At 36.4% G+C, this 18,834-nt stretch overlaps 1 protein-coding gene across 2 annotated transcripts in view; it reads right to left on the bottom strand.

Moving 5' to 3' along the window:
- LOC150110369 (poly(A) RNA polymerase, mitochondrial-like) overlaps positions 1-13,283 on the bottom strand; it is a 120,097-nt gene extending 106,814 nt beyond the window's left edge. For both annotated transcript variants that reach the window (XM_090393313.1, XM_090393304.1), the window contains exons 1-2: positions 12,835-13,283; positions 1,654-1,856 (exon numbers count right to left, since the gene is read on the bottom strand). In XM_090393313.1, coding sequence (XP_090249439.1) covers positions 1,654-1,856; positions 12,835-13,096 — 465 coding nt within the window. In that variant the 5' untranslated portion in view covers positions 13,097-13,283. The remainder of the gene's footprint in view (positions 1-1,653; positions 1,857-12,834) is intronic.
- Positions 13,284-18,834: the final 5,551 nt, after the last annotated feature.

Here is an 18,834-nt window from a genome sequence, read left to right on the forward strand (position 1 = left end):
CTACTTTCAAGTATCTAAAACCAGACTTGTCATTTTCTCATGGAACCTCAACAAGATACAATCTCCATGAATTCCTTTTATTAAAAGGGTGGTGGTAGTGATATGTAGGATTTTCAGAAAATGCCAAACTGGAACCCTCCCCCTCTCTCTGATCTACTTGTGGTCAAAATTTCCTTAGTACCTGGGTAATAATTATATTATTACTTAAGAACTAACCACCAGCTGTTCAAGAAATAGCAGTTTCCTTCAATCTCTTTGACATCTTGGCTATATACAGTACTGATGTACTATATATTTTGCATAACCTCTTATGAGCAGGCAAGTGAACTCATAAACTGAATCTTAATTTCCCATAGCTTCCATCGTCAATTGAGGTTACTTTCCTGGAAATGCAATTTGAACTATACAATACACCAAAATTGCCAACTAAAATATGGCACATCAGTGATGAAATAATAAACAAACAAATAAATGATAAAACTTATTTAATTATGCAAAAAGTGAAGATGTGACAGGATTTATTTTTTGGAACTTCTGAAAAATCTAGATGTTTTCTTCTGAAATGTATGTAGTTTTTTTTTTTAATATATGTAATTTTTTTTTATCAAGAAAAGAAAATAAGTACTTTTTATTTTTTTCCTTGATAAATTTTGCTGCAGCATGACAATGCATCTATGACTGCGACCAAGACCTTTGAATTCCATTCAGAATTTGAATCATCCATTTCCCAAGTTTATTAATAGGAATCAATTTTTCAGAAACCTCTAAGTCTTTGTAATGTAAACACAGGGATAGATGAGAATCCTCAAATTTATCTTCTTCAATAGTTTCTTGCTCTACCATTTCAATAACTTCCTCTTTCACAGACTCCTCTTCATGTAAATTCGACAATTCATTTATATCTCCAGTAGAGATTTCCAATTTAAGAGATTTCTAATGTAATAATAATTTCCAAAGCTAACCAATTTGCTATCTCTCTCACCATTATTGCTGACCTTTACCAAAGAAAATTCAAAAATCTTCAGTCTTCAACTGAAGGACAGGCATTGCTATGACCTTGCTTATGTAGGATGCCATTTCATACAATCATACAGAAAAATTATGAGCTGTAAAAGAGATGTCTACTGTATGTATGTATGTATATGTGTATGTGTGTGTATATATATATATATATATATATATATATAATTCAGGTTGGAGGAAAATTGTAGATAGGAAGTTAGTAATGATGTAATTTTTTCATGTAGTACTGTCATATCCTGTACACCCCTTGAGGGTACATGGCAGGAATTTGATGATGATGATGATGATATAATTCAGGTCTAGGATCCATTTACAAACTGTTATTCTGCTATGGCTTACACCTCCTTGAGTTGAAGATCATAGTTTTTACCCCTGCTGACTAATAACAACAGTAGTGTGTCCTCATGAAATATATAGGTATGAATAATACCATCCACAGGAGTCCTTAAGACCATGTTGAAGTATCTAACAATAATAACATCATTATTAAATGTTTAAATATTCCTAATAACAATATATCTACAAAATGTTCTAGTGCATCATTGTAATATAACTTTAAACATATTGCTAGGGTTACAAACTATATTATCAGAATAACAAGGAAAAAAAGTTCATGCTATAGTTACTTACTTCCCCTTTCTTAATGTTGTAATTAATTATCTTTTTGACAATTCCAAAAGTTTGGCAATGTGCATATAACAAGCCTAAAGACTGGCGTGAAGCAACTTCTACCAGAATACTTCTCTTGGCTTCTTGTCTTCTTGAATTGATAAAATAATCAAATGTTCTGTTGTTTTGAGATTTAGAACTAAGACTAGTGGATGTGCAATAACCTGAAAAGAAACAAAATGCAATTTATTGGTGATGCATATTTGTACTCATGTCAGTAGCACATGCAGGATTTTCTTAAAGTCTACAGGTTAATATTTCTCTGTGGGAAGGTAGTACTTTTACTTAAATTCTCTCTCTCTTACTATGTTGTCAAACATGTAACAAAGTCAACAAAGAAATTTGCCATAACAGTGGCAAATCATCTTGTGCATTCTTTCAGGAGACACTCTTCATAAGGGCAAAGAATGTTTTCCAGACACTAATACCATATGTTGCATATGCTATCGAGACACAAGTGCACACGCACACACACGCGAAAAAATACACTGCCTGGAAAGAAGTCAATGGACACCATAATGTGAAGAACAAACAGCCATGGCACCTGCCTTAATAAGATGCAGGACCTCCTGTGACTACAATGACTGCAGCAATCCTAGAGGGCATACTTTCCACAAATGGACAATAATGATCAATGGGAATTTTGGACCATTCTTTCTGTAGGCATGTAATGAGATCTTGAACTGTTGTGGGGTGGACAATCCTTGACCTCGCCCAATGCTCCAGTTCATTCCACAGATGTTCAATATGGCTGAGATCAGGGATCAATGGAGGTCAGTCAAGTGTGGTGTCATTTATGTCCACAAACCATGTTGTTACAGCAGCAGCTTATGACACGGTGCATTATCTTGCTGAAAGTCAGTTCCATAGAAACACCACAAAGTAGGAAGCATTGCACTGTCCAGAATGTTCAGATACCTCTCGGAGTTCAGTGTTTGTGGCACCACAAACAGAGGTACAAAGCCAAACCATGAAAAACAGGACCATACCATCACACCACATTTGAATTTCATAGTTGGGGTTTATGCATTCTGATAAGAGACATTTGCCAAGCATCTGCCACACCTACCATCTGCTTGGTCAAGGATGTAGCGTGATTCATTACTCCATAACACTTTCCAAGCTTTCATGTCCCACTGTACACACTATTTATACACTGAAGACAATGCTGCACATTGGTTTGGGTTATGTGGGGCTTGCATACTGCAGTCCTACCATGGAAACCCATGTTGTTAGCCTTGATTCTGAATGTTTTTAAGTAGATTCATGTTCAAGTTGATGCCCAGAACTCTGCATTCAATGTGTCAGCTGACAAAAGGTAGTTTTTACATATTATCCTTCATAGCATCCTAAGGTCACATTCAGTGAATGTGGCAGGTCATCCACTGCAGGAAGCACTTTGATTCCCTATGCTCCCATCTTAGTATAGTATCACTGATTGTTGATCTGGGATGGCCCAATTTGTCAACAATTTGCTAAACAGATAGGCCTGCAACACAGCATCCTATCACAATGCCTCTTTCAAGCCTCATCAATTCCCTTTTCACAGCCATTTCACCTGGACACAGTTTCACTGACTTGGGAGCATCACATTCCTCCAATTTATACTGGCAACAAACACGTGACTCATTACATGGCACAATGGACCTGCCCATGGGGATGTTCACTGACGTCTTTTTTTTTTCAAGCAGTGTATATGATGCCAAAGAAGAATCTACCAAACTACAAAGCTGATTCTATAAGCGATTTTAAATAAAAATGTTTATATCAGGATGGATCCAGTTTATGATGAGTACAAATATACAGCAGCAAGTGTAAAAATATTGAGTTCAACATTTCAGAATCAGAAGTTATAAAATGTTTTATCATCATCTCAAAATATGCTCAGTTGAAATATCATTATTTTAAATAATAATCATCATCAAAATGTATGCAGTCTACTTGGATACAAATTTCTGTGTATTGTAATAATGCTTGCATTGTTCCCTCTATCAGTGGTCGGTCTTTTGAATGTAGTCCACAGCATCCAGAAATCCTCTAATAACATTTTTATATGATACAAGCAAAATCAGTCTAAAGAGTCATAGCTGAGAGATCTATGTGACCAAGGATAAGAACCACCTCAACAAATGTTTGAGATAATAACTGTTCAAGAAAACTGGAAATCAGTCAGTAAAGATGTAGTGGAGTTTTTCGCATCAACTGAACATCCTCCAAAAGTCTCAGCAGCTAATTTTGCAGGAGGAGGGGGAAACTGACATGCATATTCCCACTAAAATGATAGCCAAAAGCTTATGTTTATTTGTTTATTTTTTTTACAGTATTGATTTACTTACAACACTGCATATAAACAAAGCCATTCTAAAAATTTATTAAGATACTGATATTTTGATTGATTGCAAACTAGCATTCTTGAGAAGATTAACGGGAATAACTGCCAACATCTAAGCCTGTCTATATGGCTGTCACACATTTAAGGTATGAATTTAATTCCTCCAAAAAAGTCCACATTATACAATACAAAAATCTAGCAGTGGAATTTATTTTCAACTGCTACATGAAGAATTTTCACTAATCCATAAAAGCTCATTATGACTTGACACAACTGAACTACAGTTATAGTTCAGTTGTGTTAGTTGTATCAAGACACCGGTGGGATTTCCATGTTTATATAATACATGTATGTTACTGTCAATAATAATTTATTAATAACATTAACAAATATTTGGTATTTCATCAAATAGAATGTCATTGGTGGTGCAGTTGAAGAACAATAACAGAAATCTGCTCACAAGGAAAAAAAGCTATCAAGATATTAAAAGAATAAAAATAATTATTTAATAGAATTGAGAACTTTTTCTGAAACTTTTGGAATAGAAACACTATTATTACAATCTAAGAATTCAAGAGCGTTAAGGACTCAATGAAGCAGGACACATCACCTAGACAAGCTGTCATACTGTCACTTGTTCAGACTAGATACATTCACCAATTCAATTGGAAAACTGTTCCACTCACTGCTCTGTGAGAGAAAAATCTAGCTCTCATTTACTTCTTAACTGTGCATAAATTTCACTTCCATTAAAGCCCAATGTTCTCTCTTCATCTACCATATAACGAAAATTTTCATTAGTCAATATCTTATAACACACTTTCAAAAGTTTACAGACTATTACATCACTCTCTTTCTCATGTTTACCAGGGTCTGTAGTCCACATACTCTCAATCTGTCCTCATAATCTATGTTCCATGACCATGATATCATCTTTGTCACATTTCTTTGTGTTCCTTTCCATAGCTTTTGTCATCTCCAAACCCAAGAGACCAAATCTGCACATAGTAGTCCAGGTGCAGTCGTATCAAGGCCTTGTAAAGAGGTAAAATGACTACCTTATTCATAAATATCAACAGGTTGAAGATCAAAATTATCTAAGTTGTCTTTGTAATTTTTGCTACATGATCTCTGAACTTCAAATTCCTAACCTCCACAACTCCAAGATCCTCTGCTACTGCTTCTTCTTTGTACTTGCCATCATCTCATTTCACTTAGGATATTCTGTCTTAGGTCATCAATTCCATCTCAGCAGTTTGGAGGTCCTTTTTGTTTTGTAAAGGGACATCGATGTTAAGCAAGGTCTATCACGTTCTAATAGGCTCCATAAACATTTCCATTACCTTTTGTGTCATGTGATCTACATAGCTTCTCACAATATGTCCAAACCATCTAAGATGATACTCGGTTAATTTTTCAGCAACAGATATAACCTTGATATTCTCACGAATATGTTCGTTATGCACTTTGTATAACATGGTTATGCAGTTGGCCCACCTCAGCATCTTTATTTCAGTAGTGTGTACCTTTTGTTCGCATTCTTTATTAAGAATGCTAACATTCTTCACCATATATAACAGCAGATTGCACTGCCATTTTGTATATCTTCCCATTTTTGATACCCATTTTGTCTCTTTACAAAGCCTTGATAAGACCTCACTTGGACTATTCCGTGCAAATCTGGTCTCCTGGTTTTCTTTGTGTTTCTGATATATTGGAGAGAGAGAGCAAAAGAGTGTTAAAAATGATATCAGGATTATAGAATACTGGTTATTAAGACAGATTGAGAATATGTAGACTGCAGACACTAGCAAACAAGAGAAAGAGGGGTGATATGATTGAGACTTACAAACTTCTGAAAGGGTCATACAGGATTTCAATTGATGGAATTTTTCAATTTATGGAGGGTGGAGAAAGAACAAGAAAGCATCCTTGAAAGTTAAGAATAAATGCTGCTAAGAAGGGGAGTGAGGGCTAGATTTTTCTCTCATAGGGTGGTGCGTGATTGGAATGGATTGCCATTGGATGTTGTGAGTGCAAGCAGTATGAATGAATTCAAGAATAAGTATAGCTAGTGAGTGTAGTATGTGGTCTCCCTCAATGAGTTCCTGACTTCCTGGAGTTTCTCTTAATAATAATAATTTACTCATACTATTATCCTTCTGTCACATAATATGCATAGCAAATTATAGACCAATCAGTAACTCAGGCATAGTGGTAAAAGTACTAGAAAAATTGTTAAAAAAGATAATTCAAGAATGGGTAGATAAAAATATGATACTCTATGAGGATCAACATGGCTTTGTGAAAGGTTGGTCATGCCTTAGTAATTTACTAACTTTTTATAATAGAGAAACAGCTGAGTTGGATAAAGGAAATGGCTACATGATGATTTTGCAAAGGCATTTGACAGAATACCACATGGAACACTGTTATACAAATTAGAACAAATGGGGATGGATATGACATTGGTTAAGTGGATAAGAGGATGGCTGCTGGACAGATATCAAAAAATGGTATATGGAGGGGCAGAATCAAGTGACTATTGGTGTGTCACATGGTTCAGTACTGGGACCATTGCTGTTTAATCTGTACATAAAGATATAGGAAATAACCTGAAAGGAAATATTCAGTTGTTTGATGTGGGTAATAGTCAATAAAGGTGATGTGAGGGATGATTTAAGTAGGATGTCAGAATGGACAAAAGTTAATGGGTATCAGTTTAATATTGAGAAATGTAAAGTTATGCATTTTTGTATAAACAGATTAAAAGCCATGTATCACATGGATGGCTGTGTACTCCAAAAAATAGATGAAGCTAGAGATTTAGGGGCAGTGGTAGACAGAGAGTTCAAGTTTAGAGGACATATTAGAGATAAAGAAGTTATTCTTCTTTATAAGGCCTTGATACCCACTCTGGACTACTATGCTCAAGTCTGGGTTTCTTAGGGATAAGGAAGCGGTGGAGAAGATTCAGAAGCGAGTGATCAAGATGGTGAGTAGCCTGTGGAATGTTCCCTATGAGGACAGATTGAATGTGTGGATTGCAGAAGTTGGTTGATAGGAATAAAAAAGGGGATATGACAGAAACATTTAAGCTGCTTAAAAGGTTTTATAAGATAGATGCAGGAGAAATGTTTCAGCATTTGGTTAGAGGGGTCAGAACAAGAGGTCATCCCTGGAAGTTGAATAAAGATATGATAGTAGATGTGTGAGGACTACATTTTTTGCTTGGAGAGTTGTGAATGAGTGGAAAGGGTTGCCAGAGTCAGTTGTGAGTGTTTTGTCTGTTAATAGATTCAAGGAGAGGTATGATAGATTGGGTCTCCCACAATGAGTTTTCAGACTCCATGGAGATGCTTGTATAATAATAATATCCTGGACATTATTCTCCACATCATCCAGCCAGTGTTCATGCAGTGTTCCACATCTGAATCAATGGTGCTGCTTTTTTGAGGATCAAGTCAAAGTACATGAAGCTATCAACCTTTTGTGAGTTGGGGGGGGGGATTTCTTGAAGATATATTGTTAGGGCCATTTGAAAAATTACAGCACATGTATACTCAAGACTTCTGTCTGCTAATTTTATGGACAATCGATATTCATGGTTAATTAATGGACAATTGATAATGAGATGGTGTATGCCAGAGTACACATGGGAGAATTCAAGTGTGCATATGCACATATTTGTAACATCATTGTTTTCATGACTTTTTAGACTCAGATTTTATTTGTTTTGTCATTTTAATCTAATTTCATTACATTCCAATGTAAAGGAGATTGGCCTGAAGAAACTCAGGATGCGAAGGCCTTTCCACGATGAATCTCTGACTCCACGGAGGTCGGGTGTTGATGATGATAATAATTTGCAAGCCACCTGTTTCCATAGTTACCCTCCACTCTAGCATCAACTGTAAGTCTCCTGGGTCATCACTTCAGGATAATGTCCTCACCATATAAAATATTCCATGGGGCAGCCTGTTGAATGTCTGCTGTTAAACAGTTCATGACCAAGTTGAACAGGCGTGGGCCAAGCAGGGATCGCTGATATACTCCTATCTTAATTTCAAATTCTTCAATGATTCTGGGCCTCTCACTTTGATGTGACATTCTAGTATGTCTTTTATTTGATTAATATAATATTCTTAGACCTTCTGTGTCTCAGTGCTTGCCATATTAATTTCTGTAGAACCTGATCAAAGGCCTTTACGATGTGAATAAATACTAGGTGCAGGGTCTTTTTGTCATCTTTGTGTCTTTTTCGTAGATTTCTGATCAAGTGTATGGCATTGATCGAGGATTTTCCTACACTGATTTTGAGTGACATTTGTTAGCTCCTGAAACCTCTAATTAAGCATTAGCTTTCATATTTCAAATTCATGAGAGATGAGTTTTATGGGTCTGCAATTCTTGCAGAACTATGCATAACCTTTATTTTTATAGAACAGTACATTTTCCTCCGTTCATCTGGAATTGTTTCAACAAGAATTCTGTTGAAAAGATTTGTCAGGAAGGTTACATCAACCGCATCCAACCTTTTCCACAAATCAGCCAGAATATCATCAGGTCCTGTGGCTTTGTTGTTTGCCATTTTATCATTGCTCTCTTTACTTCTGATTCTGTTGTATCTGGCACAAGGCCTTCTGTTGTTGGTAGGATAGGAAAAATTTTGTTAGGGTAGATTACCATTTAGCAGGTGATGGTAATACTCCTTCCATCTTTTGCCTCATGCCCTTGTTCTTTGTCAATAACACCTCCTGTTCATTCTTTATGTTTATTGACTGCCTTTATGTCTTTTGAACTAGTGTCTGTGTTTTGTGATCTGAAGATTTCCAGTCATGCATAAAAATCATCTGTGCTACTAACTTTTGCTTGTGTTACAGTTCCTCTTGCATTCTTCTTTGCTGCCTGACATGTGCATTGCAGTCTTCTGTGATTATAGTTTGCTGCCATTGTTTGAAAAGAAGTTTCTTAAAGATGATTGTCCATTACCTCTTCATTCCACCATTTGGTTTCTTAGTTTCCATTTAGAGGCCCTCTCAACATGCCTAAATGGTGGGCTGCCTGTTTAGTGCAGTATCATATTTAATTCACCAAGCTTCCGAGTCCTTCTTGATGCAGGTAATCAACAAGATCTTCACCCCGATTTTGTTCATCCTGCTGGTCAAATTTATGCCATTAGATTTTACCGATCTTTTCTCTAAGAGTGATGTTTCATTTAGCAAGTGATGGTAAAACTTCTTCCATGTGTCTTAATATCCTTGTCTTTGTCAGTTCTCCATTCACTGGGTTCAGTATCAGGAGCTCTTCAACAAGCAGTCTGTGCTTGTTCACAACATTACATGTAAACAGTTCTCCCAGAATTACCTTGCAGTCTTGCAAGGTCCTGAGGGATAGGCAGTCTGCCGTAATATAACCAATTTTAGTACTTGTGTTACCACTTTTATATGTAGTAGGGTGTTCTGTAGATTTCAATCCCCAATGTCATCATTATAATATGTCAATATAATCATACCAAAGCATAATTTTACATTTACTAACATTGAATTCACAACCATTATCATTTGTCCACAGTTACGGCCTACTAAATCCTTTTGAAAGTACTATATATCAGTAGAATCCCTGATTGTCTTGTGTATTTCTGCATCATCAGCATACAATCTCTTGAATATCTCTATCAGGTCTCAATATCATTAATATATAAATTGAAAATGTATAAACTGTCCAAGGACTGATCCCTGGAATACACCACTATCACCTTAAATCTAGCAGATTCATGCTCACATATACCACTTTCTGATACTGTCCATCAGCCACCTACTTATCCAAGTCAATACTTCATATTCTAATCTCATATCCTCCAGTTATGTAACAGTCTTTCACATAGTATCCTATCAAATGACTTAACAAAGTTCAACAATATAACAGAGTCTCCATTCCCTTTATCAAACTCAGCCATAACATTATTATAAAACGTGAGCAATTGCTAAAACATGACCTTCTATCAGTAAATCCATGCTGTTTCTTGCAATGCACAGATTGTCACCTCCATTTCCGTATGCAAGTTCTTACTAAGTCAACAGTTTTTGCTATCTAAAATCATCACTGCTGCTCAATAGATACTGATGGGTCAAGAGTTAGACACATCAGTTTTTGCATCATCCTTTTACAATGAAACTATCATACATTCTTTCCATTCATGTGAGATCTTTCCTGAGCTGAGACGTTATATAAATATGTCAAGGGCCTAATCAATTTGACCAAACATTCATTCAGCACACATATATACTGATATCCTATCTCACTATTGTCAAATTTTTATGCGGGTTATAAACAGTTCTCAAACCTCATGATCATGTACCTTGAGCTCTCATCCATTGTAGCAGTAGCACTACGTGCCATTTTACATACGTCTCGGTTGATAGATATTAGTGAAGCAAGCATTCATTATTGAACAATCTCATCTGCTTCTTACACAAAGGATGCCATCTGCATTCAATAAAGTTATCTTCCATGTTTATTTTTTCTTTTACTTGCATAATGATAAAATTCATTTTGGTAAGTTTTCTGGCCTGTGCTTTATATAATTCATAACTCTTCTCACTCTTATTCTCATGATATCTCTTCCACATCATTTGCTTCTTATGGATCACCGCATGCAAATATTAAAGCAATATTCTAATATTGGGCGGATACAGAATTTGTAAGCATTAGTAACTGGACAGATGAAGAGTAATGTGAGTCAAGAATGCCAGTGGAAGTGATGTGTTTGTGCCAGGAAAGGCTAGAGATTGGCATCAGCCTGAGAACAGATAGAGAGAGAAAGAGATATGATTTCAACTGTTAAAATGAGTATGGGAGAAGTAAGGCTCTTTTCTTTTTATGAGAAAAATGACAAAATTGTGCTTTGGAAGCAGTAAAGATGAACAGGTTACTATCACGTTGCTTAAAGATGATATAGAGATCAGTGTTATTATGCTGATCACAGATAATCTTGAACCTTGAAATGTTGAACATTTCAAGGTTCAAGATTGAAATTTCTGCTGCTAGGTTTGTTGCATGAGTAGGAGGAATACAGAGTGCTATCATCAACCAAACTGTGAATAGGGTTTGAGATTAGTGAAGGAAGGTTGTTCATGTATATGAAGAAGAGGCAGATGATATAACAGGACCCTGAGGAACCTCTGCATTAATGAAAAAATCAGATCAACCTGGTTGGCCAAGTGGTTAGCATACCTGCTCTCCAGCCAAAAGGCTGTGGGTTCGAATTCCACCATGGGCATGGATGTTTGTGTTTATCTGTGAAAATGGTAGTGGTGGTGGTGGAGTAGATGGCATTGGTATAGATGATGTGGTTGACTGGTAGAGACAGAGATTTGTGGAGTAGGAGCCCTCCCTCGATGAGTCTTGGACTCTCTGGAGGTGTCAAATAATAATAACAATAATCCACCATTACATGCAACAAACCACCTGAGAAAAAACTAGTAGTCCAGTTACAAATGATGGAAGGCAGACCATAGGATGGAAAATTGCTGATAAGTCTTCTATACCAGACCCTCTCAAATGCCTTTGAAATGTCAAGTGTACAGGTTTCTCGAAACCTTCCATGGCACATATCCAAACATAGGTGATATCGGCAAAGAAATCCCATGTAGATCTTGAGTGGCTAAATCTGTCGGTGGTCACTGATCAGCTGGAAATTCTGCAGATGATGATGAAGATGGCAGTTGAGTATCTTTGTTATTAATTTAGAATGCATCAAGGTGAGAGCAACAGATTGTTACTCTAATGGCAAATGTTTACCCTTTTTTTATCCATGGACAATGCAGTCTAAAATTTGCCTCTGTAGCACAATTGGAAGAACGATGATAGTTGGCTCTTTGATTGGAAAAGGCCTAAGTTCAATTCTCTTCATGATGGGAGGAGGCTTTATATGGACTTTTTAAATCAAAGGTGAGTTAGCCGATCTCATATGGAGGTAGCAGGGTTTTTCTCCAGGAACTCAGATTTTTCATCCCGCATAACAGACAAATCGGCCCATCAGAACACATGCAATTTACAGACAAAAAAACACTAGCTGTGGTGGTGGTGCTTGTGGGCAGTAGATGGCATTAATGTAGGTGATTGGTAGTAGAGGTTCGGTGTAGTAGTGGAGATGGGGAGTTGTCCAGTAGTTGTCCTCCTGCGATGAGTCTTCAGACTCCTTGGAGGTGTCACGAATAATAATAAAAAGTTTCCATGTTTCTACCTATTCTCAAAATTTTTGTCTTTTTATTTCTAATTTTCATACCGAATTTGCAAAATAATAATGCATAAAAATGCAAACTACCACTAAATAACTTCAAAATTTACCAGTCAGTAAGGTGTCACAGTTGTGTTTGTGGGATTGCAGAAAAGCAAGTCCCCTTTATCTCATTCCAACAATCTTCCTACTAGCCATAATCAAAGTGTAAAGCACAAAAATTAGTTATGCACCACTATGTGTGGCATATATTATTTTATATATTATGGTAGTATTCTTTTGTAGCAATTTATATGTTATACAGCACTTTATAATTTGTAGGAATACCTTTGCTATTATTTTTAATATATATATATATATATATATATATATTATGACACCAACATTAACTTTACTGATTAACTGGGACGCTAGAATGGTACAGCTGAATTTATCAGTTAAAAGCAAGTATTGTTGCTGCGAATGTAACAGCGAACTCGTCATGCTGCTGCCGGTATCAATGAAAGGGTGCTGAGGCTTAATAAATTTTAACGGCACTTAGCTTCATGACAAATAGTCGTTCACTTACCTTTCCTAATAACTCGGTTATTAGTTAGAAGGGATGGATGAAATAATTCTACAGATGGACAGCCCATTCTTAGCAGTGATATACTTATAAAATGGTTTGTGGGCAGCAGTGGTAGCATAGTTTCCACAGGAAGTGGAAAATATAACAATTTCTTAGCCGGGAATCCATAAAACCTTCGTGGATAAAAGTACAGATTAACAACTTTTATTGTTCCTTCGGCATTTCGACTGCAGGTTAACATGAAATTAATAAATGGGCTCATGTTTCAAGCATGCTGCAATCATTGGGCTAAATGGCTCGCTGTTTAAATATATATGTACATTTAAAACATTTCATATTGTATAAACATCGGTCATTTCATATTATATACATTATAAACATTTTATATTATACAATGAAATAAATCAGTTCAATATTAAAATAACACAACCACATTTCAAATGGCAGCCGCCATGTTGCCAATAACAGCATGAATATTGTTACTAACGTGAAAAATGAAAACCCATTTAGTTAACTTTCAAAATCAGCCAATTAGTGCAAAAAATACGCTGCTCTAATTTAAGCTAAAATTGAATAGCCTTGCTATAAAACAAGGAGTCGTTAAAAGATCGAAGCTACATTAACGATAACGGGATTATTTATTTATTTATTCATATGGCATAAATAACAAAACATGCAGTACAATACACTGTTACTTTAAAAACATATACAATTAGAAGTCATTTTAAAAACCAATAAAATTAAACGTTACATCCATATTGGTCAAATAGTTCATAGCTTCGGGTGTAGCACTAAAAAAGTCCAATTTGTCTCCTGAATATGCTCTGAGATAACATTGAGTCACAATATAGTCCACAGTTTGTCTTTGAGCTCCACAATCACAATGCGGGGATGCGCGTTTACCCCATTTAAAAAGCATGTCCGCACGAACACAATGGCCAGTTCGTATCTATTAAGCTGAGTCCAGGACTTTCGTGGGAGGTGTGAGCAAGCATCAAAACTTTCTTGTAAATCTTTGATAAAAAATTTTGTGATGTCATCTGTCTGGCTCTCCCACTGTTCTTGTCATGTTTGCTTCAGGTCAAAGTTAGATTGTAGTAGTAGTAGTAGTTGGGCTAATTGTAGTGGTGGATGTCTTGATCTCATTCGTCGTATACTTAAATCTGGGAGATCTAAATGTATTGGTGGGGCTGTGTTCTTCAAGATTTTCTTATACTCCTGTAAGAGAGCCTTAGTCCTGCGCAAATTCGGTGGAACAATGTTGCAAAGAGCTGGAAGCCAGTGTGTGTGGACGTTGATTTAATTGTGCTAGAAAGCAGTCTCCTTGTATTATTATTTGTTGGTTATCAACAAGTTTAACATGTGTGCTATTTAGCCACACTGGTGAGCAATATTCGGCAACAGAGAAAACTAGCCCAAGCGCTGTAATCCGCAGATTATCGGCTGTTGCTCCCCATGTTGTGCCTATTAGTTTTTGTATTATGTTGTTACGGGTTCTTAACTTAGCAGAAACGTTTGTTAGGTGTTGCTTGTAAGAGAGCGTGCAGTCCAGAGTTATACCCAAGTACTCTGGAAACTTATTGTGTGTTGGTAAACATGTCACTTTACATATCAAAGAAGATATGTAAAGTGACATCTGTCATGTGATTATTAAGGTGATAGCTCGATACTTCTGTTTTGTCTGGATTGAGCTGGAGCCTCCATTTTTTGTAATATTCACCTATTGTTTTCAGATCTTTTGTAAGAAGCTCTTCAGCCTGACTCATGTTTTTGTGTCGAATGGCAATTACAATGTTATCAGCATAACAGAACTTGCGTGAGATGATAGCAGGCAAGTCATACGTATATAGGTTATAAAGTAAGGGTGCCAATACTGACCCTTGTGGAAGATCATTATTAAGCTTTCGTTGTCAGGATTATTTTATTTCCTAATATAAATTGAAAGAAACGTTCAGTGAGCATGGAGGAAATTAAGTTAGTAGTCCGTTTACATGGGACAATGCTAAGAAATTTGTATATAAGACCTTCATGCCATACTATATCATAGAATGCTGTTAGGTTCAAAAAGACAGCTGATGTTTTTTCTTGCTTCTGAAATACAGCTTCTATGTATGATGTTAAAGTGAGCACTTGATCAGAGCAACCACGTTTTTCTCTAAAACCAGCTTGTTTAATCAGGACATGCTGCATAATTGCTATGGACAATCTGTTGTACAGAAGGTTTCTAACATTTTATAGGTGCAACTCAATAAAACAATAGGTCTGTCACATTTTGCCTCCTGGGGTAGTTTTCCAGGTTTAAGAACAGCACCTATTTTTGACTTCTTAAACTGGCTAGGTAGTCGGCCAGTCAATAATATATCAGAAGAGAATTCATAGAGCCATTTTATAGTATTTTGCCTACTATTAATCACAAATTCAGGATGGACATCGTCGAAGCCTGGGGTTTGTGCAATGGAATTGTCAACGCTTCTTCCTTGGTTATTTAATAGTGCTTATTCCTTGGTTTGAGCTCTGGTATGGTCCCTAGGGAGTGGAAAGAAGATAAAATTGGTTCCTTTGCATAAAGGAAATAAGACTATGGTAGCAAATTGCAGACCAATCACCATTTCGGGAGTGGTGGGAAAAAGTATTGGAAAAGTTGGTTAATGACAGATTCAGGATTGGGTGAATAAGAATATGATACTCTATGGGGAGGGGAGACAACATGGTTTTGTTAAAGGTTGGTCTTGGCTTATAAGTTTATTAACTTTTTATAATAGAATGACAGCTGAGTTTGACAAGGAAAATAGTTACATAATGATTCTGCTGGATTTTGCAAAGATGTTTGACAGCATACCCCAAGGAATACTCTTATGGAAATTAAAACAAATGAGGATGGATATTAAATTGGTGATGTGGATATGAGAATGGCTCATAAACAGATACCAAAAAGTAGTGTATGGAGGAGCAGATTCAGAATGAATCAGGTGACTAGTGGTGTTCCTCAAGGCTCTGTGGTTGGACCATTATTGTTGAATTTGTACATAAATTATATAAATATGACTTGAAGGAAGATACAAAAGGCTTAAGTTCGATCTCGTCATGATGGGAGGAGTCTTTATTCGGACTTTTTCAATCGAAGGTCAGTTAACCAATCTCCTACAGAGGTAGCAGGGATTTTCTCCAGGAAAAACCCTGCTACCTCTGTAGAAACTCCAGAAACTCCAACTGCTGGAGAATATGACAGTTGGAGCATACACCAACTGTTGTCACACAGTTGGAGTATTTCAGGTAAACCAATTTTTAAGACACTATTTGTGCATGTCTTGCATTCAGTTGTAATAATTAACCATGCTCATATAGAGAGCTTGCAGGATAATCGAAATAAGCTGAAATATTGGCAAAAGATAATGGATGTTAGTATAATGTGAAAAAGCGCAAAGTTATGCATTTTGGGATTAAAAAATTACAAGCTGTGTACCACATTGATGGAACAGTACTACAAGAGATTGATGAGGCTAGGGACTTCTGGATCTTAGTCGATAGACAGTTGAATATCAGAGAACATATTGTTAAGGTGTACAAAATAGCTCATAGGATTACTTGGTTATTGAAGAACGCAATAACATGCAGAGATAAAGAAGTTATTCTTCTTTATAAGGCGTTGATGTGCCCACATCTGGATATTTTGTAATCAGGTCTAGTCGCCTGGATTCTTTGAAATGAGGAAGTGGTAGAAAAGATTCAGAGACGAGTGACCAAGTTGTTGAGTAGTGTAAGGAATACTCTCTAAATTGATAGATTGAGAATTTTTGGATTACAGAGGTTAGTTGATACGCGGGTATGACAAAAACATTTAACTTATTAAAAGGTTTTTATAAGATTGATGCAGGGAAAATATTCAGCACTAGTATAGGGGTGGAAGAACAAGGGTTCATTCTTGAAAATTAAGTTAGATTGTAGTTAACAAGCTTATGATTATTAGATTTTTTGCTTGAAGTGTGGTGAATGAATGAATGAAATGCGTTGCCTGACTCAGTTGTGAGCGTTTCATCAGTAAATGAGTCCAAGAAGGGGTATGGCAGATATTGTGTGGCTAGTTCGGATCTCCCGCGATGATTCTTCTGACTCCATGGAGATACCCATATAATAATTATAATCTGTGCCAATTGCTGGGAACAAACTGAGTTTGTGATGCAATATCCAAGCCTCACCTTCTCCTAGTGCGCTCTGTTATCATTTACATCCACCTGGACAGAGAAAAATGAGAACGGAATGTCCAACTGGGATTTAACAGCACAACTTTTATTCTGTATTGAATTAAACCACAGATAAACATGATAGTACAACATGATAAAATTCTGTGCTGATGATCGTTCAGCTGGAAAAACAGAGAAAGGCCATCCACTGGAACAAACTCAAAATCATTGGAATTTAAGATAGGTAAAACAGGTAGAGCTATCAGGAGGAGAATTGTAAAACTGACATGTTGGCATAGATGATGTTCCCGAGACAACGTAAATAGATGATAGATGTTTGTGCAATTACTATAAGTTATTAGATTTATTAAACACTAGAAAGAAAGAAAAAAAAGAAAGAATGGCAGCATTTTAATATGTGGGCAGATATCTAAATGGAAAATCGGACAAATGAGATTCTCTGTTACTTATATGCAAGAGAATACAGAGAAGAAAGAGAGGAATATTTCGAGCTAATTGAAAGTAAATGGGATGTGAAGAAAACAGAAAAGCACTCTCTTGTTCCTACCCTAAAGAGAAGAATAGGAAATTAATGCTAATCGTATAAAAATATTTTGAAAAATTTTCAAAAAAAAAAATAGGGGATGTAATTAACAATACTGTAAGCACTTCCTATTCGGTTCAGGACCTATCTTTATTAATACTAAGCGGGAAGTCAGAAATACCAAGAAATAAGAAGTCTTAATATTTATGTAAGTGAAATTTTTTATAATGATCCTATACAAACACGAGGGGTCTAGGAATCTATAGTGCCGTGTCTTCAATGCAGATGAGGAATGAGATATTAGAAGTTATTTATTTATATATTTGAAGAGTTGCAGGTTGTAGTTGTTTGAGATTACTTCTTTCTTTAGGAAGACTGTTCCAGAAGATGTATAGAAGTAGATTCGTGTGTTTGCAGTTGCCCAATAAAAGAGTCTGAGCAGCCGCTGCTCTTGCATTAACTGGTGCAACAAAAAGTCGAGGGTTGATGGCTGCCAATTCAAAGCAGTAATCATCAGAGTAGTTGTGGAATAACCACAGTGCTGAAACACTGCGCCTATGGAATAGACGTTTTGAACTGAGTCTATAAGAGAGGAATCATCCCTGAGCCTAATTGCATGCGTTTGGATGACATCAAAGATTTTAAGGGAAGTTCGGTGCATCACCCAAAACATCTGGTGATTTGTGTATTACTAATGGTAAAAGTAGATGAGCTGGAATCTCTTTGGCACGAGGAAACGGGAGACTGTGTTCTGGTGTGACAATGAACATATGTACTCGTATGTCCTCACACAGTTGGCGGATAGCAGGTAAACCAATGTTTAAGGCAGATATTTGTACATGATCTTGTAGACTAGGATATCAGACTTGTAAAATGAATTTGACACGTTTGTCATGAGTTGTCAAAAGAACATCGTTTGTCAAATGAGTAGCATGAGTGGAGAGTACTATCATCTGCAAAGCTATGGTTGTGATTAATTGTTATTTTGAGTAAGTCACTTATATAGAGGAGAAAGAGAGGAGATAGGACAAAGCCTTGAGGCACTTCACCACTGGTAGTGAAGCTCAAAGAGGGAGCCATCTACCATGAATTAGTGGTATTGTTATTGTTATCAAATCTGCATGGAGTCAAAAGGCTCATTGCAGTAGGACAATCTCTTACACATACCTCATCACACCATGACTTAAATGCAACCACTGTCTCACCACTCCCCACCCTTTTATTCAATCCATTGCATTCCAATCACCCACCAGTATCCGCACAAAAACCCACTCC

Source organism: Typopeltis vanoorti, chromosome 1, assembly GCF_054136105.1.
Source record: "Typopeltis vanoorti isolate ZY-2024b chromosome 1, IOZ_Tvanoo_1.0, whole genome shotgun sequence".
NCBI lineage: Eukaryota > Metazoa > Arthropoda > Arachnida > Uropygi > Thelyphonidae > Typopeltis > Typopeltis vanoorti.